Source organism: Drosophila elegans, unplaced genomic scaffold (assembly GCF_018152505.1).
Source record: "Drosophila elegans isolate 14027-0461.03 unplaced genomic scaffold, ASM1815250v1 contig_208, whole genome shotgun sequence".
Taxonomy (NCBI): domain Eukaryota; kingdom Metazoa; phylum Arthropoda; class Insecta; order Diptera; family Drosophilidae; genus Drosophila; species Drosophila elegans.
The window spans coordinates 7,145,434-7,168,881 of NW_024545578.1; the positions used below are offsets into that span (position 1 = coordinate 7,145,434).

Consider the following 23,448-nt stretch of genomic DNA (forward strand, 5'->3'; position numbering starts at 1 on the left):
TCTTTGTTGTTTACGATTTTCTTAAGCGGGCTCTGACCAAATTTTGAATAACCAAGTTTAGCTTCCCGGAAAGGCGTTGCGTTGAGAAACCGGGATTATGCAATTCTGCAATTATGAATTGGGTCAGAGAGGAGCGACCGAATAATAAAAACAATATCGTGAAAAGGGTTAAAATTGGGCATTGCCTCAAACCGGATCTTTTGGCATACATTCATCTTTCCCCATCTCATTTTTTCCGTACATTTCTGCCCGTGTTTTCGGGTGCATTTCAGTTGATATTGCCTCGTTTTAAACCCATGGTCAATGCAGACGTCATCAGTCGGTCATTTGCTTAATTTTCACAGCCCAACTCACTGTGAATCAAAAGTGCTTTGCGGAATTACCCGAAGTTCATAAAAATTAGAGACATTCCCCCCAACTTATTCACGATGATCACGTTCGCGTGCCACTACCTCAAATCCCGATCATTAAGTTTGTCTGTTGTGTGTGTTGTGTGTGGTCAGTGCTGTTCGCAGTGGCTCTCATTGTGATTCAGTGGATCCAGTGGCTCCGACTTGTGTTACTGACCTTGGTTCGATGAGCTGGAGTCGTTTATCTAGCCCCACTTAAGTGGCGTTTTATGTTAACCATTCCAAGAAAGTTGATAATGAACAGATCTTCGAAAATTATGCTAATCACATTGATTTGCCGGAGTTGTTATTGTCGCCACTCTGGCTTGTTTGGCAAACACCTCTCGGCTATTTGTTTGTGATTAGTTCGCGGAGTTTTTATCAATCAGCGTGTGGCGTAGTTTTTGACCATCGGGTTTTTCATGACTCATTTTGTGAGCACTATGGGCTTTGCGAGCGTAGTTTGAAGGAGGTGCGTCGAACCTGATTCACATCGTTTTTTAATTCCGTTAACGATAGTGTTTGCCTTACCCTTTATTTGGGAATATGGATAAAATAGATTTTATTTGATGTCATAGAGGTTGGCAGGAAAGTTATTTGAAATTTCAGAAATTGCTAAAAAATATATTGAGTATAAAATTTCTATCTATAACTTCAAGGTGCTCAATTTCATTCACAAGTAAATTTAAAATGCTTTTTAATAGCTAATAGACAAAATAGCAAATGTACAGAATGTTAGGAATATGCTATTTTAAACTAATTATTTTTAATTAATTAATTAAAGATGATAATAACATAAATATACATATGTCTTATACTTTTTAATATTAATCCAATTTATAAATACTTCAAATTAAGTATTTTTCAATTTCGAAAACTTATAAATATCAAAAAGCAACTAATGAATTTATATTTAGTTTTTTTTTAGTTTTTTTTTTTTTTAGTTTTTGACTAATAACTCATTAACATGATGTTTTATTATAAAAGGAATTTATTATATATTTAATGAAACGTATAGTGTATCATTAAAAGCGGCTTGTTGTGATTGAAAATGTATTTCCTGATAAAAATAATTTAGGAAGTTAGCTGAAACTAAGCTATTGGTAAATCCCAGTATCTGATGAACTGAACTTGAACTTGGACCTCGTCGGTGACAACTGATGCCAGCTGGGAAGTATGTAATCCGATGGGGTTACAGGTTCAGGGGCTCGCTATTGGAACTCCATTCGAGATTTGACATACACTCATTTCTATTTATGGCTCGCTCCAACTTTTTGCACATTTCTTGGGCGGCAGTATTACAACATAGCCTATGTTAATTATGGCTAACTTGTTAATTGTTTGCCCAAATGGATTTGTGTGGGAATCGTGTTTGCTCCACTTTGTTAGCTTCCTCTGACTGAAGCACTATCTCCTTCTCTCTCTTTTAGTATACCTTTCCCTCTTTCTCCTTCTCAAATAACTTGTCAAACAGTTCAAGTCCAAGAGGCACAAAAAAATACAAATTGTCGCTGGCTCAAGGCTGGTTTATCGGCTCCCGGCTTAGATTTGTGTCAATTGCTCAACAAGTTGAGGTCTTCCACCCACACGCACCATTTGGCCAAAAACAATTTGGCAATCTCTTTAAGTCAACCATTATTGGTTGGGTATGGATTTAGGGCCTAATCTTCATTGGGATTGAAATTAAGCCAAGCCCACAAAATTAATCTAATTATGGCTCTATTTGTTTTTAATTAATTAAAATTCTGTCCGTCGGGTACTTTTGAAAAGGGTTTTTTCATTCTTAATGGGATTTAAAATCTCTTGGATTGGATATAAATTAAGCCCAACTTAAAATTTACATATTGTTTTATTTAATTTTCAATTTATACTTATTTTCTATTATGCTTTATGCATCAAACGCCTGAAATCACCAAATAGTTTATTAAAAAAGTACGACACTATTATTTTGCAAAATATATTATGGCAGAAATTCGTATTTATTATTTTAGTTTATTATCTCTAACGAGAATACATTTAAAAAACTTTCAAATTGTATTTGTGAATTATTTTATTATTTTTCTTAAAGTTCTTGTTCATTTTATGTTCTCTTTTGCTAAGTCACATATTTTAAAACATTAACATTCTTGTTATTTTGTCAAATTTTTTTTGTTAATTTCGCTCTGCTAATATTATAAGATTTTTTCTCAGTGCCCGCAATTGCATTCCGCATTTATACTGCCACTGCAATTGTGCCATGGATTTGCCCAAAACCAAAAATCGCCAACGCTGGAAAAGCCCAAGAAAACCGAATTGAAGTTTTGGTCTCTCAATGCTGGCTGGCCTATTCAATTCTTGATTGCTTTGGCTTTAACAGCTTTTGGGCCTTGGGGAAACCCCAGTCAAGTTTGTGGCTAGCATCGCTTGGCTGGATTTGCTGTGTGCTCTGTGCTTGCATAACAATGCAGTCGTGTGCGATGCAGTGAGCCCGGCTTATGATTCATATGCGGAGTCGATTTGTGGTAGCTTCGATTCGGTTTTCTTTGACTGACTGGCATTTGAATGAGTTTTTCGCTTTTGTTTTCGTCTCCGTTTCGCGTTTTGTTTTTGCGAAATTGTCTGTAATAAAATCGATGCGTATGTCTTAGCTTATGGTTGTATTATTGTCATTATCATAGTTGGCCAAAACCGTCAAGGTCGTTCACCCACATTGTGTGTCCATATGGATGAGTGAGTGATAAATGGTTTTAAAGGGCGGAGTGAGTCATGTCTCTAGCAGACAGCTGTTCCCCCCTGATTATTACATAATATCCCGAATTATTTCACCCGCATCAAACGCCCCTTTCACTGCTCTTTTATTGCCTGGCTCATTTAACACGGCTTATTGTCTTCATCTCGGCTCAAATAAATTTACCTACGAGCTCTGAGCATTTGTAAATTAATTTGAAAACCGTTGCTTGCCACAGCGGAAAGTTTGAGCGGTGGGGCGGGTCTTTATGCCACAAAACTTCCGTTCCCCCCTGCCCCCAAAAAATGTCGGCTTTAAGTGAAAGCCTCTGCCACAGAAGTTGGGCAATAATTGTGTTTTAAATCGAAAATTCTAGATTACATTAAATATTTAATAAGTTTCGGTCTGAGTTCTGGGAAAACTTGGCTTTTGCGGCGGCCCCACTTATGCTAAGTGGCTCGCCTTTTGATTTGATCAGACGGAATTTCATTCTCCGCATTCGGGACTTAAGTTATTAAATTTCCTAAAGGACCTCCCAGGATGGCTGGTCCTTTTAGTGCGCCGAGTCGCCAAGATGACAGCATAACGATGCATTCAAATGGCGGTTGTGATAGACAAACAAACCGATTACACAGCAGTCGAGCACACAAATCACCCACTGAGCCAATTGAGCGGTGCTCATATAACCCCAATCAAAGCCCAGACCCAGGGAGATGCAATGAACCTCGATCTGGAAGGGATGGGCAAGTTGTCCCATTTGCGGGCCATTCATTGTCCGATTCTGCGAGGCAGTCTTTTGGGATGCCGCTCAACTTAAAGTGGTGTGAGCCCAAAAGGCGGCTATGCCGCACTGGAAAACAAAACCCCTGATGACGATTGTAACGATGATTGTGATAATGATGATGATGATGGGTAACCCAGCCCAGGCAGGTGGAATCTACGCCTTTTATCGAATTGCATCATTGGGGCAAATGCATATGACAGGTATTGAGTGCCCGGAAAAGACAATGCACTTGTGCATCAATCGATAAGCTGCTCCGGCCACCTTGATGCTTTAACCTTTATGCAGGAGCCATCTTGTGCAATCCAATATGCCCAACTATAGTATGTGGCAGGGTATCAGGGTACTTACCCCCCTCTAAGCTTTATGCGTCATTTTGCCCGGCGAATTCGCTTCACACGGTTAATTGGCATCAATAAATCCTTCGGCGATTGCATAACCTGCTCTAAGACTCTGACAGGAGCTCACCTTTGGCCTTCTTTGGAGTTCAGGGTTTACAATTTCATTGTTTGCATTGTGTCATTTGAAACTCTATTATCTCAGTCTTCACAAGAGAGTGTAACAAACATCCCAGGGCTTCCATTTGTTGTCTTTCGATATGCGACGAAGCCAGGACACTTTCACACTTTGGGTGAAAGTCCTCACTCAATTCACCTCTAATACCACCTCTGCTCTTCAGGGAACATGCATAGCTGGGTTTTCGGCTACTGACCCGAGGTCATTCCCATGGAAAATTCTGGCAAATTGAAGAAGATAGAACAACCGCCTCCAAGGCCCTGAAATAATACAGAAACATTTGCGTACGGCACGTCAATCATCCCTGCACCAATGCACTCCAAAATGAAATGGAATTTAAATATGTGTGCTATGAGATACCCATTCATGAGATTTGGTTGTTATTGAAAGTGTTTAAATATTTAAGATTTAAGCTGTCAAAATATGTTAACAAATAGCAAGTATCTGTTATTAAATTTGGTTACTCTTATATTTTTAAGTTAATGCATTTCAATTAAAGTGTAGTTATGTTCGAAGTATAATTTGGTTTAAGCTTGCATACCAAATTATAATTATGAGTAGAAAATATAAAAGAATTAGTTTAAGTTAGTTTGTCAAATTAAAAGTAAATGTTTAATAAACTAAACTTTTCCTTTAAATATAAATATAAAAATAAGGCCTTGCTTAATATCCTGCTCCATGAATTCAATAACCCAACAAAACATCCTTGAGAACAGGATACCAAAGCAATGCTTGTTTCGTGCGTGTGTTTGCTCATCTGGTGACGTCAGTTGAATAATATTCAGCCACCCAACACTCAATCAGAAGTGCAGCGTAGCGCGAAATCTAATTGGCAGTCGTCTCCCCTCAATCCAATCGGGATTAGCCTACACAATTCCGAAACAATGCAGTCCTTTTAGGGGTTTTCGAATTTGTTTTATTTTATTGTTTAAGTCGAAAGTTGGGTAGTCAAATTACTTGGATTTAATCCATTTTAAAGGGTTCTTGTTGTGCAGCGGTTTACTTTCTGTAAAGTGAGTTGTCACCATTAAAGAGCGGATAATTCCAGGTGGGATAGTGCAAATAGGAGGTCCTGAAAGCAGGTGCCAGCAATGGAGTTATCCTGGGCACACTACGGTGGACGATGGTGGAGCTCTGGTGGGAAACCGCAGTGGGCACATGATCCACCAGCTGACCCACATGGGTCAAAGTGGGTTGGTGATGCAGGGTCATCAGAGGATGGTAGATATGCAGCTCGGCTTTGCCAAGTGCCAAGAGGCAAAACAGGACAATTAAAGAAAAGTTCTGCAGGGATAAAGGAATTAAGTTGCTTTAAAATCCATATAGTCTTTTTAACTTACCAATCTTTGTGACATCTTCCTGCCTCAGTGCACTTCACTTGACTGTTGTTCATTGGCCACATAATCCTCCGCTTTTATAGTCCAGCAAAGAACGCCAGATTGGAGAATGGACTAGCCATTCTAAATGAGTGGTCACAGCCCTTGAACATGAGAAGAGACTTGGGCGTTGTTAACCCAGACCCTGTGACTGCCTAATCCTCCAGAGATCTTGATTGCACACAATCGGAGAGTTCGGCGGAATCAGGGGGGCGGATGTGGCATATTTATTGTGGACGTGGGCCGGTCGCTGTGTTTATTTTATTGATTTCCTGTCGCACCGACAACGCCCAAAGAGTCCAGGAATCCAGACAAGTGAAAATGCAATCAGTTCACAATGTGCAAAATGCAGAACAAGAATTTTACATAAGATGGGTTGAGAATGAGATTAGCCAGTACAGAAAATATATTGCAAGTTCTAAGGAAGGTAGTGTTAAATGGATAACCAAGTAAAATTATCTTGAGCATTGAATGTAAAAATTTTTATATAGGATATGTTTCCGTTCAAATTAATTAACGGAAAATAAAATTAAAATAATTTTATTTAATGCAATATAAAATGTATTGCAGTAAGTTCTAGTTTAAATGTTTATAGTTTCTCAATAACTTAAGCCCTTTAAATGCAAATGCGAAATCTTTATTAAAAGCGTACTACAGAAGAATTCTACAGAAAATGGCAGAAGAAAGAAGACAGAGAAGAGACAGAGTTTTTTGGGAAATAAAGTCCAGAAAGGGAATTACGAGTAGAAGTATCTTAGATTTGGCGAGTTCATCTTGTTGATCTTTGGCTTGGTTCCTCAGTTGCGGATGAGGACCACTCGAGGATCGGCGGCGACGGTCCACAGAAGTGGTGGCTGCTGGCGCACCACTTGGGTGGTGCGAACAGCCGGAGCCACAATGGGTGTGACCAGCCGGCGGTGATCGTGCACCACTGTCTGGCTCTGATGCGAAATGGCAGTGGGCACATGCTGCACCACCTCCCCCACCTTGGCCACAGTGGGCTCCTGGATGGTCAGCACGGTTCGCAGTCCATTGCGGGTGGCCAGGATCAGGGGCAGAGGCACGGAGACGGGAATTCCCGACGAAACGACACGGGCATCGAGGGCATCCGAGCTGCCACTGGATGACTGGGAGAGCTGCTGTTCCTCCTCCTCCTCCTCCTCGGATTGCTCCTCCGGCTGGCTAACAGATGATACGACGGATCCCAAACTGCCCTCGGCCAACTCCACAGAATCCTCACTGGCAAGGGGCAGCAGCTGCGAGGACTTGGCCGAACTGAGGGCCACCAGATTCGAGGGCCACTCCAAGCTGGCTGCCTGCGAAGCTCCAGCCAGGACGAGCACAATGGCCAAGACGGGTAGGTACTAAAAAAAGTATTAAATTTAATTAAATTAATATATATATTGTTAAGATATGAGATTCTGTTCCCATTTCCCTAAACAGAGTACTCACCAATCTACACATGATTATAGTTGTATTCCCACAAATGAATGATGCAGTTTGAGCAGCTTACCTCTTTTTATAGCTTCAAAACCCAGAACCTATCACCACGCCTCACTGCCCAAAGAAATGCATCGTTGACTAGGCTAAGCACTAAACCAGAAACATTTAATCATATGATAATTTTAAATTTGATTGGGTTACACCAGAAATCGATCAGAGTATATTCTGCGGCAGCTTTATGTCGCACTTGTGCTCATTGCTAAGCCAGAACTTCTCCAGATAACCGATGGGATCGCGGGGCAATTCGCGAGCCAATCCCAGCATGCCCTCCATCAGAATGGGCACCACCTCCTGTTCGAGATATATTCGTTGGTCGGCTGAGGACCTAAAGCTTCCCGTTCGGGGACAGTCCTTGCCCTCGGCTCCCTCTGGCTTGGATTCATCTTTACCTTCCTTATTCGATTCCTTCCTGGACTTATTGGCATCAGGGCAAAGAATCGATATAATAGCAGAAGGATTCTTTTTAGATTTATCCACGCTTGTCTTGCTGATTTTGCGAGGACTAATTTTTCGTTTGTATGGCATTTTGATGGGATGTTCGGTCAAACAATAAAATATTAGTTTTATTTGGAAGAGAAAGATATATCAAAGGTAACTCTCTGAAGGGAAATCTTCTCTATGAGGTCCCTACTAAATTTTTTTAGAGCACGCATGATATAAATATTAATGATCGCATTTTTGGCCTTTTTTTATAATATTCTTATTTAGCAAAAATCCTATATATATTATATAAATCATAAACATAAATTTGATCTTGAAAATCCAGATAAATGGAATTTAATTTCTTAAAAACAATTCTTTTTTTTTTTTAGAAAATATTGAAACTATTTTAAACTTGAGTACATTTTATTTATATAAATTATTAAGGGTATAAAACACGATTGAAAAGCCATTTAAGTTTTCGTTTAAATGTGTGTATTTATTCCCAAATAGAAATTTCACAGTACAGCTGGACGAGCACTCTCGAGCTTCCATTGTCCCCGTGGTCGTAACCCAGCACCTCATCAGCTGCTCCATCGCTCTGTCCACTATCCACAGACCACTCTCCACTGTCCACAGTACACAGTCTACTGTCCGCGGAAGCTTCTAAGCTGATTAGCATACGTAACCCTATCAAGCGAGACATCTGCTGCAGTTCTCCAATCGCTTGGCTGGACGGGGCGGTAACTTAAGCCGCTTAAATGCCCACCCACCACACACACACACCCCCCTGAATCTAGAGGGGAATGCAATGGGGGGTAAGATTACGCAATCCCCACGAGGGCTTCAATCGAATTCCGAGAACGCCCACGTTCGCCGTAGTTCTGGCTCCGACAGGAGTTGAAAGAACTTGGTCAAATCCCTCGAAAGGCCGCCAAATAAGATGTATCGTAACTGGTGCTCCAACAGCCAGATAAAATGATCCGTTCGATAGGTCAGCGACAGGAATTTAAAGGCAGTGGTCATCACCAGGCTGTAGACTATAAGACTATGACGGTTGAGGCCCAGAATCAGTGGACTCTGGTAGATCTCCAGCATGAAAAGGCAGGATAGGAACAGCGCCAGCTTTGAGTTGCTATAAAAATAACATATATTAATTTAAATTTTACTTTTTTTATACAACTCACTTGCTTAGCTTGAGATAGGCCAACTGGTTGTGCTGACATCTATTGATTAACAGACTGGCCACTGGCTTCAGAACCTCTGCTCCACTGCCCATGACAGTACCAACTATCAACATCGGAACGGGAGCATTTTCGTACACTTGTCCCGCCAAATGTACTCCGCGATCGATTAGCTGAATCTGGCTGATCGTCGACAAGGCGGTGGCCAAAATGCGAAAGGCCATTGTGCTGGCCAAGTCGTATGCCAGGTCAAAGGGGCAGTAAAAGATGCAGTACCTACTTAAGTGAACACTTAGCTTAGTTTACAAATTTGTCAGTAAAAAAAAACAAGAAACTGTAAAATTTGTTTAAAAATAAGTGATCGTTGGAATAGGGTGTCTTCTGCCCAACTTGCCAACAAAACAAAAAATTAAATTTTTACAAAACTCGACACCATATTTTCTTTAAAACTAAATTGTAAAAATGACAGAAGTAAATGTTGTTTCTCCCTTGACATTGAATTTTAATTCATTTTTGTAAGTTCCCATTAGATCACACTCACCAGATGACTGAGCTGAGCAGGATATCTGCGGTATGGCAGAGTGGCTCCAGAGGCAGACTGCCGAGCAGCAGGTTTCCCAGGACATCGCCTGCGTAGTTCAGCAACAAGTTGGCCAGCCACAGGGCGAAGGGCTGCCACTCCAAGAGCTTGCTACCGCCCCCTTTTAACCTCGAGGATCCTGCACCAACTCCAAGTTCGTCCCGCAGTTGCTGGGAAACCAAGGAATAGTGCAGGATGCGGAAGATCAGATGGTGCGGAAGCTGCTTCAGGATCAGCCGGGCATTCATCCCTCGCTCAGCTGTCCCACCCTCTATTATTTTTATTTTATGAGTCCTCTGGTTGACTCTGAATTTTGGCTTCAGGGATATATTTTATGATTTTTTTATTAAGGCCAATTACACTTAAAAAACTGTTAATAGCGAATGGAATTTGCGTAAACGAAAATATTGACAAGCGAAACTTAGGTGTCTACATTTGTGTGGATATGTGAATGCAAAAAAACTACAATATAGCAATTAATGTATATGATATAATAAACTGGACCTCTACTGTTTAATATATACCAAATAAATTTAATACTTGTTTTTTTTTAATAGCAAAATGGAGGAAATTATAATATTTCTTCTTGCAGATTATGATGGGGTATTTAATTGTATTTAATACAAACTTATGTGGTATTAGTTTCGAAGTGAAATACCATATTTCGCATTCTAAACTGGTGACAAGTTTAGGTTGGTGGCCAGGCTGCGAGGTCCTGGAACGAGGGAGTCGAAGCTAATGTTCCGCACGGGCTTAATCCTGGGCAGCATCTGGTGCACCACCGGATGGGCGGCGTAGGTGAGGTGGGCGGGTGTCTGACTGGAGATGGGGGGCAGCTGCTCCTCCTTTTCCTGCTCCTGCGTCGCCTGGAAGAACCTCTCGACCTGTTGCCGCTCCACTTCTCTGTGGTGGTGGTTGACAATCCGCGCTGAGGGAACGACCTGTTGCTTTGGGGACTGGAGGATTAGGGGCTCCGCTGACGACAATCTGGTGAAGCTCTGGTGGGAAACGGCACTGGCCACTTGGCCGTTGCCATGCAGGATTGTGGTGGCTGCGTGACTGTGGCCCAGGCCCCAGGTGAATACGAGGCAAACTAGCTGTGCGGATTGGGATTGCAATTGGAATTGGGGGTCAGGACACCACTTTGCGCAGATTACTCACTGTGATGTGCATGATGGTCACTTGAGTGGTCAACTAATTACCGTTACACAAGTGCCGCTGCCATTTATAGCCGGACAAGCCTGGCCAAGAGGACGGACTCCTTGACCAAGAGGTCGCCCTGTCTTTGCGCCGCAAGATTTATGGGCCATTTTGAATGCAGCTAATTAATTAATCAAAAAGTACTCCGATCCGACAGCCTCTCATGAGCTGCGTGCACTTAGAGCTTCCATTACGCGCCTCCGGCTAATAGCCAAATCATATGGCCAACTGACTGACTCAACATGTGCCGCATTGCCGAATTGCCGGAGATTGTGCGAAGCCAACTTTAGCTATTGAAACGTCAAGCGAAAAAAAATATATATATGAATCACATTTTTAAATACTCTTTTTAAAGCAATTACAAACTATTCAGTTTTAGCCCGCAGCAGATTTTGCTTCGGAATGGCTAAAGGATAAGCAGCTAAAGTTTTATAATACCAATTTTTTTAAAGAGTATGGGCATTTTATATCTGTTGCCCTAAATTTGATTATTTTCGTTTAATTTGAAAATGTCTTATTTTAGGAAACAAAGTCTTTTATTTAAATGGATTTTTTTTCAAACAAGAAAAATGTACGTTATGTTAATATTAATAATTTAATTCCATTTAAAGCTCATTATTGGGCCAATTCATTATCCATATTTATAGTAAAATATAATATAATATAAAATGTAATATTTTTGTCTAAATAGTGCAGTTGCTCATGTTAAACATAGGCTTTTATTGATTCGACTAGACAAAAGTAAAGAAGATTAAAATTGTATATGAATTGTAACTTCTAAGCTTGCTAATTCTTTTTTTTATAACTTCTTAATAGTTTGAACTAATTTAACAATAAATTAAAGATCACATCACTAAGGGTATTGTAGCAGCCCGAGCAAACAAACCAAACCAAAACCAACCACAATAGTTGGTGGTGCGGTGGTGGGCGAGCGGCGGAGGTGCGAAGTGGAGTGGATCAACCTTCAGCGAGTTGCGCAGACGGCGTCGCATGTTGTAGGCTTTGTTGTTGCGGTGCTATTACTACAATATTTGCGGCGTTCGGTATTTATTTATATTTGATTTTTTTCCGTTTTTTTATTTTCGGTTTATTTCTTTACGTAAAGCTGCGTCCAAGTTGAGACACTCCCACAATTGCAAGATAACCGCGACTGCGCGCGTGTTTCCAACGCTTCGATCGCAGATCGAGCATTTTTCCAGGGGCTGTGTGAGTGGGGGTGTATCGAGGGGCCCACCCCCTTTGGCATGCTCCACCCACGCCCCTGTTTTGGGCCAGCAACTGCTCCACCGCGATTTCATGGCACAGCAATTCACACAGCACTTCAGTTTGACTTTGCCACTCGCTCCGCTTTGTGTTTGCTTCTCGAAAGGGGAACCTCCAGTCCTCGACTTGATTCGATTCAATTCGATTCGATCCGCCCACCTCAGTTCCACGGCGGTGTTCTCAGTGGCTTGCTGTCTCCATAATCGACCCATTAGGCTTGGATCGTTACCATGCGGCATCTGGTGAGTGGGATGGATGAGCATCCTCTACGAGATCAGGGTGTTTCGATTTGATGGTATACGAAAACGCGAATATATCATGCAAGTAATGAGTCATATACATGTGCTTGCGGCTTTAAATAACCAATATTTTACCCAAACCAAAAATGTTGTAAATTAGTTTAGTAGAATCCATCGATACGTTTATAACCCCGGCTTATAGATGTACCTGTTTCTCAGTGGCTGTGATCAGTGAAAGCTTTTATGATTAAGTTCTGGAAAATAATGTGTTTTTATGTCGACTATAAATACATTTTTAATTGCGAATAAGTCGGGCGTATAAACGTAGTTTAACTTAACGTTGACTATTGACTATTATTAATTATTCTTATTTTAATACATAAAATTCCGCAAATATCAGCACATTTTGTACCTTTAGATATATTACCGCTTTGTAGCTTTCCATTTATAATGAATTGTTTAATAAGGCCTTTAAATATTATGTTTTCATCCGGCAATTAAATACTCAACTAAACTTTATTATCATCCATTTTAGGTGCTTTTGGCCGTAATTTTCGTGGCTCTGGTCTTGGCCAAGCCAGCTACGGAGGCGCCTCGTCTGCTGATCGATTCGGCGCCATCGGTGGTCTCCTATCAGGGATCCTCGCAGGCACAGACCCGATTTGTCATCGCACCCATGGGTCGGTCGTTGGGCTATGTGGAACCCACCAATCTCAATCGAACCTTCCACACGAAGGCCACGCAGGAGAACGGAACCACGGGCTACGAGCAGCTCAACCTGAGTCCCGTCTATGTGCCCAACAGTTAGGCAACGAAGTGGTGTAGATTAAGCTAGTTAAATGTGTGAATAAAGGCTGCGTTACAACAGTATGACATTCCATATGTTAGTTCTTTTTTTTTATTTGCCCTTCCATATTTAACATATTACTTGTTAATTTTTTAGCTTTTATTCTGGTTGATCCTTACCAAGAATATATACCATGATATATAGAATCGGAAGCGCTTCCTTCTTCTTGTTAATATGGATAATAAAACTAATGCATTTCATGGATGGATAAGAATTAATAAGAATAAATCTTAAATGGATTTTAATGGAAAAAGGGTTTTTTTTATATGGATTGGTCAGCATTGGAATTTGGAAAATATTTATTGTTTTAATTGGTCAAAACTAGTTTTAGTTATTTAAATATTATCTGGGCGATTTGTATTTATCACCCAGTGGGCTATGATAATTAGCTCATACATTCAGTTTGATTAACACAACAAGAGTACATACTAAGAATAAGGAAAAGGTTAAGAGCAACAACAAACATGTGGAACAGTAGTAGTAGCATTTTGCGGTTGGCCAGTGCTAAGATGATGGTAGCCCAGGTGAAAGCTCTGGAGGAGGATTCAGAGGAGTCCTCAGTGGACTTCCATGAGGACTGTAACCAGTCGTGGCGCGCCCAGTTCCGACACCCTCGGATGTCCGAACTGGCCATCGGCCTGGAATTCATGAATATTTCTAATCGCCCGATGACCTCCTCGCTGGGTACCCAGGATGGCGCTATTGGTAATTCATCATCCAGCAGCAGTGGACTGGTGCCCCTCAGTCTGCGAATCTCGCAGCTCAACTTGCTCGGTTCGGATGATGAGAGCCAAATGCGGCATCTGTATTAGTCCAAAAATGAAGTTGCTCCACAAAATTGCCCGTAAATCTGATCCGATTTTCCACCACCAGGACATTCCAGCCTCATGAAGCGCATACGCATCTGAGCTCTGATGGACACGAAGTGGAACGGCAAGGCCCAAATGGTGGGCCATTTATAGCAACTCGTTTGAAATAAAATTGCATTTCATCTTGTTTTCGCTGACACGAATCGCAAGACCTTCGGCTGGACTCTGAACCTGAGCAAACAATTCGCTTTCTGGCGTATTAATCTTTGAGCTGTTGTTGTTGTTGCTGCTGGAACTTTGAAACCTTTTCGCGCCTAACGACAATTGATTGTCGGCTGATTTACAAATGAGGGTTCGCAGATGTTTAGTTAAGCGGCGGGTTCAAGTTCAATGTAAATCAAACGAGTTTGCCAATTGCTCGCTGGTTTGTTCGGTTTGAAGGACAATCTGGCTGGCAATGTTTTTTGGCCATATAAAGCCGTAGACTTGGTTTCAAATCAGCATCAGTCACTCGTCGACTTTACAGCACCAAACCAACCAACTCAACATGTTCCGCTTCGTGAGTATAGTACATGAGAAAGGGATGAAAGGATCCATTGCAGGATCTAATTTGTGCTCTAACTTCAGATTGCCATCTGTGCCCTGGCCACCATTGCCGCCGCTGCCCCGGGATTCGTTGAGGAACACCACGTGGCCGTGGCTCCAGTTGTGACCAAAGTGGGCGCCGTGGTGCACAGTGCTCCGGTGGCCACTTCCCACCAGAGCTTCACCCAGTTCCACAACCAGGCGGTGCTCACTCCCGTGGTGAAGCATGTGGTGCCCGCTGTGCCCGTGATCAAGACTGTGCCGGTGGTCAAGCATGTGGCTCCCGTCTATCCCGTGGTCCCGGTGGTCAAGCATGTGGCTCCCGTTGTTCCCGTTGTAAAGCATGTGGCTCCAGTGGTCCCGCTCGTCAAGACCGTGCCCGTGGTGCACCAGCAGACTTACGTGGCTGCCCCCGCCCCAGTTGTCCACAATGTGGCCGCCGTGCCCGTGGTGAAGGCCCTGCCCCATGCCGTCTCCCACCAGAGCCACACCCAGGTGCACCACCAGAAGACCTTCGTCACCCCGGTGGTTGCCTCCGTGCCCGTGGTCAAGACCGTCGCCGTGGCCGCTGCCCCACTTGCCCATGTCTACCACCACTAGGAAACTGTTTGATCGGACGCACGGATTGTTATAATTGCTTCTTTGAATAAATTGATATTGTTGATATTATAAATTGTGAAATCTACTATATATACCTATTTTAGAGGGTTGAAAAGATCCAGTTTTTGGCAAAGAGACAAATTTGAATAGCTGATCGATTTGATCCAATTCAATTAGCATCTTAACAATCAATTTGAATGACTTATTGGAGTGATATTCATTAGTATTCATAGTCATGCATCGGTAGCTCGCTGCAAATATTCAAAATAAAAGAATAGATAACCAAACCGCAAAGATGCCCAACGGCAAAGCCAAAACTAAATTATGCAAAGCAATTATACATTTTTTTTTGCTTTTCTTTCGCAGTTGAAATTTTGAAATGTGAAGTCACATTTGTATAACTTTCAAACTTTATATGACTTATGGACTAGGATTTTTGCAATAGCTTGCGTCGGAATGTTCTGTTCAGAGATTTTAAAAATAGCATATAAAATGGATTTATTGTCCTGATTATAGAGTCTTTAGCTATATGTGTAGATACTATACTATATGTATAGATTTATGTGGGCTTCAAAACTAACACATACAATTTGTCAAGGCATATCTACATTGAAAAAAAAGTATAAAATTCCAAATGATTTTATATTAAATTAAAATAAGAAATAAAACAATTTTAATAATTGACAAAAGCCAGATAATTATTTTTACTAATCCATTTTTTTGTCAGTGTAGGTTTGCACACTTATGCACATTTTTCGAAGCTGCCGACTCATAGTTGTCCAGAATTCTTTGAATATGGGTTCATAATTGTTAATTGACATGCTGAAATATTTTAAAATAAGCCAAACGACAATGGGTTTTATAAAAAAGATTTTAAGTAATTTTTCATTGTTAGCTGACCTTCTGAAGTCGAAGTAATTTTTGTTTTAAAGAGTACAATGACAACTATACGTATGTGGATTTTTCAGCAAGAAACACTAGTTAATTATCCCATTTCAGTTCAAAGCTTAATCGGATTAATACATATTTTAAAAACATTTTTTAGAGAACAATAAACAAAGAAGTTTTTCTAAATTGTTTTTTTATTGTTTGTCATTTCTTGTTAACAGTTATATCGTAACCATATCAACGCGCTTTCAATCGATTCACTTGTGGTAGGCGGAGTACACAACAGGGGCACTGTGCACTGAGTGGACCACAGGCTGGACATGGACGGACTGAACCAGTGGGGCAGCTGGGATCACGGTCTTGACCAGAGGAGCGGCTGGGACCACAGTGTGGACCAGAGGGGCAGCTGGAACCACAGTCTTGATGAGGGGAGCGGCGGGGATGACAGTCTTGACCAGAGGAGCAGCATGGACAACTGGAGCAGCATGGACAACTGGAGCGGCATGGACAACCGGGGCAGCATGGACAACGGGAGCGGAGTAGACCACTGGCACCTTGCGCACCAGGTTCACATTGCTCTGGTGGGTGATGGCCGAGGAGGCACTGGTGTCCACATAGGCGGTCTTGGCCAGAATCGCTGGCTGGACGATCGAGTGGGTCTCGGCAATCAGACCGGGAGCAGCGGCAGCCACAGCCAGGCAAGCGAAGAAGGCAACCTGTAATGGGATAATCGATATATTAAAGGACTCTTTCTATTTTTCCACTCTCTAACAACTTACGAATTTGAACATTTTTGGAGGTTTGGTTTTTTTGGGGGTTTGCTTGGATTGCTGAATCGATTGCAACTGCTGATGATGACAGACCAAACGCTCGGCTTTTATAGTTGCCTAGTTTGGTCCAAACCTCAATTGTTTGTCGCTAAGTACTCGGCTGAACTTGAGCCCCTAACCGGTTTGGGTTTCAAATAAGACACTTATTCGGGTTTTCAGCTGACTTTCTGGCTTCGCTTCTAAGCGCTTATCAAAGACGCAGTTGGTTAACTGACCTAGGTTCCAGTGGCTTTTGTGTGGGTGAGGAAGTCGACGAGTCGGGACAACAAGACAGGCCAATCAATCGACAATGGGCCACGTAATTGGCCTTAGCTGCGGTCGCTTACGCAAATGAGGCTGCCTGCAGATGGATGTATGCTCCATACTACAGAGTGCGTGGGTTATCCTTGCACTTCTATTACCCGAAGATACTAATATACATCATCCTTCTTCTTGGCCGTAATTGAGTTGCATTCACATCACTCCCCACCAAAGGAGTGTATCCTGTGGATGTGTGTCCTCTAGGATGCATCTCACAGTGTTGGTTATGTGACCTTTTACCACATAACGCTAATGAATGAAGGAGCCAATGTGAAAAAGCGATACTAAAGCCAATGAGAATTCCCCTTATCGAATTGTGCACATAAGATGAGTAACCTTGACAGGAGTTGAACAGATAATTAAAGGTTATGACAATTCGTCTTGGTAATGAACAAAGCACATGAGCTAAGAATAAATGTGACCTTTTCAAATCAATTGTACATGTTTCTCTGGAAGAAAGGTAATATTTCTAAGCGGCTTGGTCAAAAGGACCCAAAAGGTAGCCAACGTCCTTGAACTGAATATGGGCTAAGAATAAGTGCCTGTTGAAACCAATTGTTTATAAAATTCTGGGAAACAAGGCCTAACTCTTAACGAAAATTATGCAACATTTTGGGTATGCAAATCGGACATGAGATAAGAGCAAATTTGGTAACTTGGAGTGGAATTCCCAGAGGCAGAAAATTAAATCAAAACAAAAGAGATGCCATAATATACATATTAAATTGCATGATTTAATATTAAAACGTGAAAAATATAAGAGAGTTTTAAATATGGCTTAAATATGAGTTAAATTTTCAGGTATTAAAATTTAATCCGAAAATAGACAAATCAATGAATATCATAGCGAAAAATATTTAAAAAAATAAAATGTCTAATCAGTTTATTTGAGAAGGAGGGATGTATCAAAAATAATGGTTAAAAGCCAGTAAAAAATTGAAAAAAAACTGAATTCCTTTGATTTTATCGACACAACCATTATAATGTTCAATTACATATAAGGCAGCAAAGAACGGTGTATCCCCGAACTTGACCCACATCAGAGTCCTCAAGTTTGCCCTTCATTAAACGGGCCACAAACAAAAGCGCAATAAATTATATGCGTATGCCTGCATTCAAATTGAAGCTGGACTAGTCGGACTACGATTGCAACATCGAGGGGTCCAGTTGAGGTCTGCGGCTCCTCAAGTGATTCATGGCCAGGCCATAAAGACCTAAAGACCTGGCTACCAACTGCATTCAGCAGCTGTTAAGTGCCGCTCGAGTGACAGATAAAGCCCCCCGATTCGGTCCCAGCTCAGATTCAGATTCAGTCAGTCCCAGTCCCTATGTCAAGGTTATCCGCTGGACAAGCCCCACGCGCACTTAACCCACAATTTTGAGCTGGACGTTGTTGTTTCGACGGCGACTGTGTCATTGTTTTTATTCGCCTTTTCGGGGCTCGACTTTTGGACCGAGCGACAGTTACACGTACTTAAGATAAACATCTGGCGGTGGTAATGTGAAAAATGAATACCCAGAAAATTATACACAGATTTTGATTGGGGTTCAGTCTGTAATTTTATGGATATGGAATGATGCTTGCCGATCATTCGTACAATTTAATCAGTCATCGGAGGATAAGATAAACAAGTTGTTAATTTTATTTATTTGTAAATATATTTAGAGTTTGCAACAAGCTTTTTTTCATGGGGTTGGGTCACAAGCTACTCCGGTTCAACATTTATGTTAATTAAATTAATTAATTACTCTTTCACAAAACTTTAAGCTTTCTAAACAAATAAATGTTTCTCTTCGATTAATAACAATTTGACAATGTTTTCTTTTATGTTCAATAAAAAATAAAATTTTTTTCAACAATTACATAATTTTATCTATTTCTAAAAGTACGTTCTTAGAGTTGTGACTATAAATTTGAAACCCTTAAAAAATATGTTCTTTCAGCATTCTTGCAAATGATCTTTATTTTTGCAAATGAATTTTGATTGTTATTTGTCTAGCTGACAGCTAGCTTTTTTATTATATTGTTATAATTAAGGGATCAGTGATCTGGCCAGGTCAACAACGGTTTTCTGGTCTATTCAATCGTTTTGCTAAGTAGGCCCGTTGTAAGACCTTCGTTAAATTGAGCGTGTCATTTGTCATTTTGGCAAATCAATTGACAATTTTGCTATATAAACGTTGGGTAGGCCTCAGTGGTTCATGAGTTCTTACTGGAGTTTCGCAGAGCCAAATTCAAACTAAGACTAGATCCAATAATCAGCTGCCTCAACATGCATAGAATGGTGAGTAAAAATCGATGCTATTATTTATTTTATTTCAATGTTTATTTACTTTGTAGTTGCTCTACACCTTGGTAATCGTTGCCCTTGCTTTGGTTCAGGCCTGCCAAATCCATCATAATCTGACATTTCCTGCTGCGCGCAAAGTTTCCGACTGTTCTGGCCCCCACCTCAGATTTCTCAATCGCAGTTTGACAAGGGATCTGCCCACAATAACCTCAGACAATTCGATGTCTTCTCGACCTGAACTTTGCTATTATGGCAAACCTTTCACGTTGGGCCACTAGCCATGCATTGTTGTTGCTTTTGTTATTGCTTAAATAAATTGTTATAAATTATTTATCACATCAAAAAAGTTTCAAAATATTTCTGATTGGCAAGGGACTTCTAAGTTTAGATTTTTGATTTGAAATTAATTTAAAGCTTTTATTTATCTTATTTTTGTAATTTGCGTTAGACTTTTCACCTGTCTTAAATGTTGTAGGAATGGATTGTACAAATCAGATAGCCATGAATTTGTTATTACATTTAATTTTCAGCAGGAGCTATAAGTATTGTCAATTTAATTATAAAATAAAAGCTTTTCGCATTTAAAAAAAACAAAATCTTTGATCTTTTTTTGAAAAAAGTAATGCCCATAAAATAAAAGTTTTTTGTATTTTAATAAAACTATATCTTTAAACTTAAATGCTATTTCTTTTGATTTTTATGCAGATGCTGAATTTTCTTCAACTGGCTAATTTTATTTTGTGTCATAAATATTTCTGAGGCTTTTAGTCTTTATCACTATTTTTAAATATAATACAAAATGCCATTATTTAAGGATCAATAATACTTTTGAGAATTTTATTTAGTTTTCATATAATTGGTTAACAAACAATCAAATTAAATGTTTTAATGGTGCAGGGTGTAGGCCAGGGGAGCGGAGTGCACCACCGACTTGACGAGGGGAGCAGAGTGGACCAGAGGAACAGAGTGGACCACAGGAGCGGCGTGCACGGAGTGGACCACTGGAGCGGCATGGACAACGGGCACAGAGTGGACCACTGGGGCAGCATGGACAGCCACTGCGGGATGGGAGTAAGTGGTGGTCTTCACGATGGGGGCAACCACCGGCTGAACCACTGCCTTGCTGTGCACCTGAGTGATGCTCTGGTGGGAAACCGCCGAGGGAGCAGAGTGCACCACCGATCCAACCTTGGCCAGGACGGGCTCATGCACCACATGGTGGGTCTCAATCAGTCCAGCGCTGGCGGTGGCGACCAGGAGAGCGATGACGGCAACCTGTAAAATAAAACCTTCGATTACTCCAAATCCAGAGGACAATATTCCTTATGTTACTCACGAATTTGAACATATTGGTAGTTGAGTTTTTTGAAGCGATTGCTGCTTGTTTGCTTGAAAAGATTTGTTGAATAACTGATGATGTTTGGGAACAGCGAACCCCACTTATATAGAACCCCAAAAGCGCAGCTCGAATCAGCCGATGCTTCAAGCCCAACCACCACCACTGACTGACCTTCAGTACGCCCCTGCATGACCCGACTTTGATCGGATCGAGAGCCGAAATCGAGGCGAAGTCAGCTCATTATGATTACTCGTTGCTGCAGCAGCCGATTGCCAAAAGCTCAGATCGCTGGAGCCCGAAGTCTGAAGACTGAAGTCTGAAGTATCTCGTGCCTTATCAAAAGCCCCTCAAGGTGGACAACTTCGGAAGCCGAAGTCTCCGAGTGTTTGAGCCCTTAGCCTGGCTGTGGCTAGTCGCTATAAAAGCCTCTTCTGCGGGTTCCACCAGCATCAGTCATCTCTCTGAGCTTACCACAAAAACAACCAACCAACAAACCAACCCAATCAAGATGTTCAAATTCGTAAGTCTAGAGGACTTTGGAAGGAAAAGAAGGGTTTTTAACTAATGTATTACCAATACAGGTTGCTGTCATCGCTCTCCTGGTTGCCACCGCCAGCGCTGGACTGATTGAGACCCACCATGTGGTGCACGAGCCCGTCCTGGCCAAGGTTGGATCCGTGGTGCACTCTGCTCCCTCGGCGGTTTCCCACCAGAGCATCACCCAAGTCCACAGCAAGGCAGTGGTGCAGCCGGTGGTTGCCCCCATCGTGAAGACCACCACTTACTCCCATCCCGCAGTGGCTGTCCATGCTGCCCCAGTGGTCCACTCTGTGCCCGTTGTCCATGCCGCTCCAGTGGTCCACTCTGTGCCCGTTGTCCATGCCGCTCCTGTGGTCCACTCTGTGCCTGTGGTCCACTCTGCTCCCCTCGTCAAGTCGGTGGTGCACTCCGCTCCCCTGGCCTACACCCTGCACCATTAAGGACTCAAATGTGATACAATATTTACGATTTTTTGTTTAAATAAATGTTTTTCGTTTCTCAATAACAAGATAATTGATTGTGTTTTAATACATCTTAAAGGGCTGCCAAATTAAGAACATCTTTGTATGTTATTGAAGTAACTTTTCTTTGTTTTTAGCTACTTGTTAATTTTTCTATGACTACAATTAAAAATTAAAATATTAAATAAAAAAATTAAGTTCTTAATATAACAGTTAATTTTAAAAACACTCTTTGAGTACAACAAATAATTGCGAACAATAAGTTTAATTTTTTTAAATTTAAATGAAAAGTTCCTTTCGAATAGGTTTTATAGTTAAACAGTCATACAAAATATAGTGTTTTGGCGAATATGACTGTTCTGTAAACAAGTTTTATACTATTCGAAATTAATATATTTTTAGAAAATATGGTTCATTTTTAAAAAGTCAAAAATTGACAAAAATGATTGTTTTGTCTATAACCCCTTCTTATACAAGTCTTATACTTAAATTTCGTTCGTGAGTTTTCAAAGCCTACTCTTAGGCTGCATAAAACATCAAGAGTACTGAATAAAACAAAATACATTTACGCTCGCTATAACAAGTATGGTAGGTAATTTATTGCTTGGAATGTATTTTAGTGTCTAAACATTTTTTTGTGTTTTTTTTCTTCTCATTGCTGGATTGCTTGCTTTATAAACAGGGCACGGGATGCGTGATTAAAGTAATCCGCGGGGAAATGCTGAAGTTGAACAGGAGCTGAATGGCTGGCGTGTGGGTGAGATATGTGGGTGGTTGGACATCCGGTTGTGCTTAACCGATCACAACGGGTCCCAGGCCGTGGATGCTCTTGACCAGCAGCGGCGAAGGATGCACCTGGGTGATGGCGGCATGGGAGATGGCTCCGGGCACCACGCTCACAACATGGGGAGCGACCAGATGGGGTCCGGCGACAACGGTGGGTCCCCAGATTCCAGGTGCCACCAGTCCAGGGGCAATCAGTCCAGGAGCAGGAGCGGGCACAGGAGCAGGAGCTGGGGCAGCAGCAGCCAGGCTGAGGAGAGCAACGAAGACGCACTGGAAAAGGAAGTATTATTATTTTATTTTTTAAGGTCAATGTCCTTTCACAAGAAAATCCTTTTCTTCTACTATAAATCACTTACCAGCTTGAACATTTTGTTTTGTCGATGGTTTGCAACGATTTGACATAGAACTGCACTCCCGACTGGCCTATTTATACAGATTAATCAATACTGCAGTTGGTGCTCTCCAAATGGGTCGCCAACACGCCTCTGCACTCTGCACTCATTTGGCCCGGCAACAAACACATTTTCAACGGCATTAAAGTCAAGTTAAGCCACATAGAACCAAACTGAATCGAGCCGAATGCAAACCCTTCCGGGGGCAGGTTATCGCCTTACACTGTTACACAGAAAAAAATGCATTCATATAATAAAACAAAAAACAATAATATGAAACTAAATTACATTGATTGGAAAAACATTTTGATAAAGTATTAATTTACTAGGTCTGGTAAACTAAGGAAAATGAAAACTTGGTCCCTCCAAAAACTGTTTTGTCTTTTGCAAAATGTTAAATTTTAATATAATTTTTTTCAAGTCTAAGATATCTTGCCTTTAACTATAAGTTACCTTTTTTTGCAGTGCACTTGTGCAGGTTCTCCCTCAGTTGACTGACCACTTCAAAGCGATCTGATTCGATTCGATTTCGCCGCCTTATGATTTATGCAATGCGAGACATGTTCTAAGTGGACTGCACTTCGCCCCTCCTTCAGTCAAACTTGGGGCTATGCGGCGTATA

The 23,448-nt window shown here is 41.3% G+C and overlaps 13 protein-coding genes across 14 annotated transcripts; 5 read left to right on the forward strand and 8 right to left on the reverse strand.

Annotated features, from left to right (window-relative positions):
* Nucleotides 1-5,391: 5,391 nt before the first annotated feature.
* Nucleotides 5,392-5,750, reverse strand: LOC108145813. Its single transcript, XM_017271403.1, has 2 exons — nt 5,734-5,750; nt 5,392-5,677 (listed from the first exon to the last, which is right to left on the reverse strand). Exons 1-2 carry the CDS (start codon nt 5,746-5,748, stop codon nt 5,393-5,395), a joined length of 300 nt encoding a protein of 99 aa, XP_017126892.1. The 5' UTR covers nt 5,749-5,750; the 3' UTR covers nt 5,392.
* A 634-nt stretch (nt 5,751-6,384) lies between these two features.
* LOC108145718 (retinin) lies at nt 6,385-7,253 on the reverse strand. The gene is made up of 2 exons (XM_017271279.1): nt 7,222-7,253; nt 6,385-7,133 (listed from the first exon to the last, which is right to left on the reverse strand). Exons 1-2 carry the CDS (start codon nt 7,231-7,233, stop codon nt 6,567-6,569), a joined length of 579 nt encoding a protein of 192 aa, XP_017126768.1. The 5' UTR covers nt 7,234-7,253; the 3' UTR covers nt 6,385-6,566.
* A 98-nt stretch (nt 7,254-7,351) lies between these two features.
* LOC108145783 (protein dpy-30 homolog) lies at nt 7,352-7,857 on the reverse strand. The gene has a single exon (XM_017271354.1). It carries the CDS (start codon nt 7,795-7,797, stop codon nt 7,426-7,428), a length of 372 nt encoding a protein of 123 aa, XP_017126843.1. The 5' UTR covers nt 7,798-7,857; the 3' UTR covers nt 7,352-7,425.
* A 334-nt stretch (nt 7,858-8,191) lies between these two features.
* Nucleotides 8,192-9,889, reverse strand: LOC108145701 (trimeric intracellular cation channel type B). 2 transcript variants are annotated; one of them, XM_017271262.2, is made up of 3 exons: nt 9,418-9,889; nt 8,880-9,152; nt 8,192-8,827 (listed from the first exon to the last, which is right to left on the reverse strand). In XM_017271262.2, the coding sequence occupies exons 1-3, from the start codon at nt 9,702-9,704 to the stop codon at nt 8,539-8,541; spliced, it is 849 nt and encodes a 282-aa protein (XP_017126751.1). In that variant the 5' UTR covers nt 9,705-9,889; the 3' UTR covers nt 8,192-8,538. The 2 variants fall into 2 exon arrangements, with proteins under 2 accessions (XP_017126751.1, XP_017126750.1); XM_017271261.2 differs by having other exon boundaries at nt 8,880-9,155.
* Nucleotides 9,890-9,984: 95 nt separating this feature from the next.
* LOC108145702 lies at nt 9,985-10,838 on the reverse strand. The gene is made up of 2 exons (XM_017271263.2): nt 10,618-10,838; nt 9,985-10,553 (listed from the first exon to the last, which is right to left on the reverse strand). Exons 1-2 carry the CDS (start codon nt 10,627-10,629, stop codon nt 10,128-10,130), a joined length of 438 nt encoding a protein of 145 aa, XP_017126752.1. The 5' UTR covers nt 10,630-10,838; the 3' UTR covers nt 9,985-10,127.
* A 1,142-nt stretch (nt 10,839-11,980) lies between these two features.
* Nucleotides 11,981-13,028, forward strand: LOC108145775. The gene is made up of 2 exons (XM_017271344.2): nt 11,981-12,161; nt 12,694-13,028. Exons 1-2 carry the CDS (start codon nt 12,150-12,152, stop codon nt 12,964-12,966), a joined length of 285 nt encoding a protein of 94 aa, XP_017126833.1. The 5' UTR covers nt 11,981-12,149; the 3' UTR covers nt 12,967-13,028.
* Nucleotides 13,029-13,469: 441 nt separating this feature from the next.
* On the forward strand, nt 13,470-13,817 carry LOC108145699. Its single transcript, XM_017271259.2, has one exon. It carries the CDS (start codon nt 13,470-13,472, stop codon nt 13,815-13,817), a length of 348 nt encoding a protein of 115 aa, XP_017126748.2.
* Nucleotides 13,818-13,895: 78 nt separating this feature from the next.
* On the forward strand, nt 13,896-15,072 carry LOC108145698 (larval/pupal cuticle protein H1C). Its single transcript, XM_017271257.2, has 2 exons — nt 13,896-14,373; nt 14,442-15,072. Exons 1-2 carry the CDS (start codon nt 14,362-14,364, stop codon nt 14,997-14,999), a joined length of 570 nt encoding a protein of 189 aa, XP_017126746.1. The 5' UTR covers nt 13,896-14,361; the 3' UTR covers nt 15,000-15,072.
* Nucleotides 15,073-16,063: 991 nt separating this feature from the next.
* Nucleotides 16,064-16,774, reverse strand: LOC108145748 (A-kinase anchor protein 14). The gene is made up of 2 exons (XM_017271311.2): nt 16,667-16,774; nt 16,064-16,603 (listed from the first exon to the last, which is right to left on the reverse strand). The coding sequence occupies exons 1-2, from the start codon at nt 16,676-16,678 to the stop codon at nt 16,145-16,147; spliced, it is 471 nt and encodes a 156-aa protein (XP_017126800.1). The 5' UTR covers nt 16,679-16,774; the 3' UTR covers nt 16,064-16,144.
* A 2,364-nt stretch (nt 16,775-19,138) lies between these two features.
* Nucleotides 19,139-19,601, forward strand: LOC108145801. The gene is made up of 2 exons (XM_017271376.2): nt 19,139-19,302; nt 19,359-19,601. Exons 1-2 carry the CDS (start codon nt 19,291-19,293, stop codon nt 19,584-19,586), a joined length of 240 nt encoding a protein of 79 aa, XP_017126865.1. The 5' UTR covers nt 19,139-19,290; the 3' UTR covers nt 19,587-19,601.
* A 515-nt stretch (nt 19,602-20,116) lies between these two features.
* On the reverse strand, nt 20,117-20,754 carry LOC108145662 (A-kinase anchor protein 14). The gene is made up of 2 exons (XM_017271215.1): nt 20,645-20,754; nt 20,117-20,583 (listed from the first exon to the last, which is right to left on the reverse strand). Exons 1-2 carry the CDS (start codon nt 20,654-20,656, stop codon nt 20,194-20,196), a joined length of 402 nt encoding a protein of 133 aa, XP_017126704.1. The 5' UTR covers nt 20,657-20,754; the 3' UTR covers nt 20,117-20,193.
* Nucleotides 20,755-21,070: 316 nt separating this feature from the next.
* On the forward strand, nt 21,071-21,700 carry LOC108145661 (A-kinase anchor protein 14-like). The gene is made up of 2 exons (XM_017271214.1): nt 21,071-21,167; nt 21,229-21,700. Exons 1-2 carry the CDS (start codon nt 21,156-21,158, stop codon nt 21,625-21,627), a joined length of 411 nt encoding a protein of 136 aa, XP_017126703.1. The 5' UTR covers nt 21,071-21,155; the 3' UTR covers nt 21,628-21,700.
* Nucleotides 21,701-22,212: 512 nt separating this feature from the next.
* On the reverse strand, nt 22,213-22,871 carry LOC108145664 (neuropeptide-like 3). The gene is made up of 2 exons (XM_017271217.1): nt 22,791-22,871; nt 22,213-22,704 (listed from the first exon to the last, which is right to left on the reverse strand). Exons 1-2 carry the CDS (start codon nt 22,800-22,802, stop codon nt 22,441-22,443), a joined length of 276 nt encoding a protein of 91 aa, XP_017126706.1. The 5' UTR covers nt 22,803-22,871; the 3' UTR covers nt 22,213-22,440.
* Nucleotides 22,872-23,448: the final 577 nt, after the last annotated feature.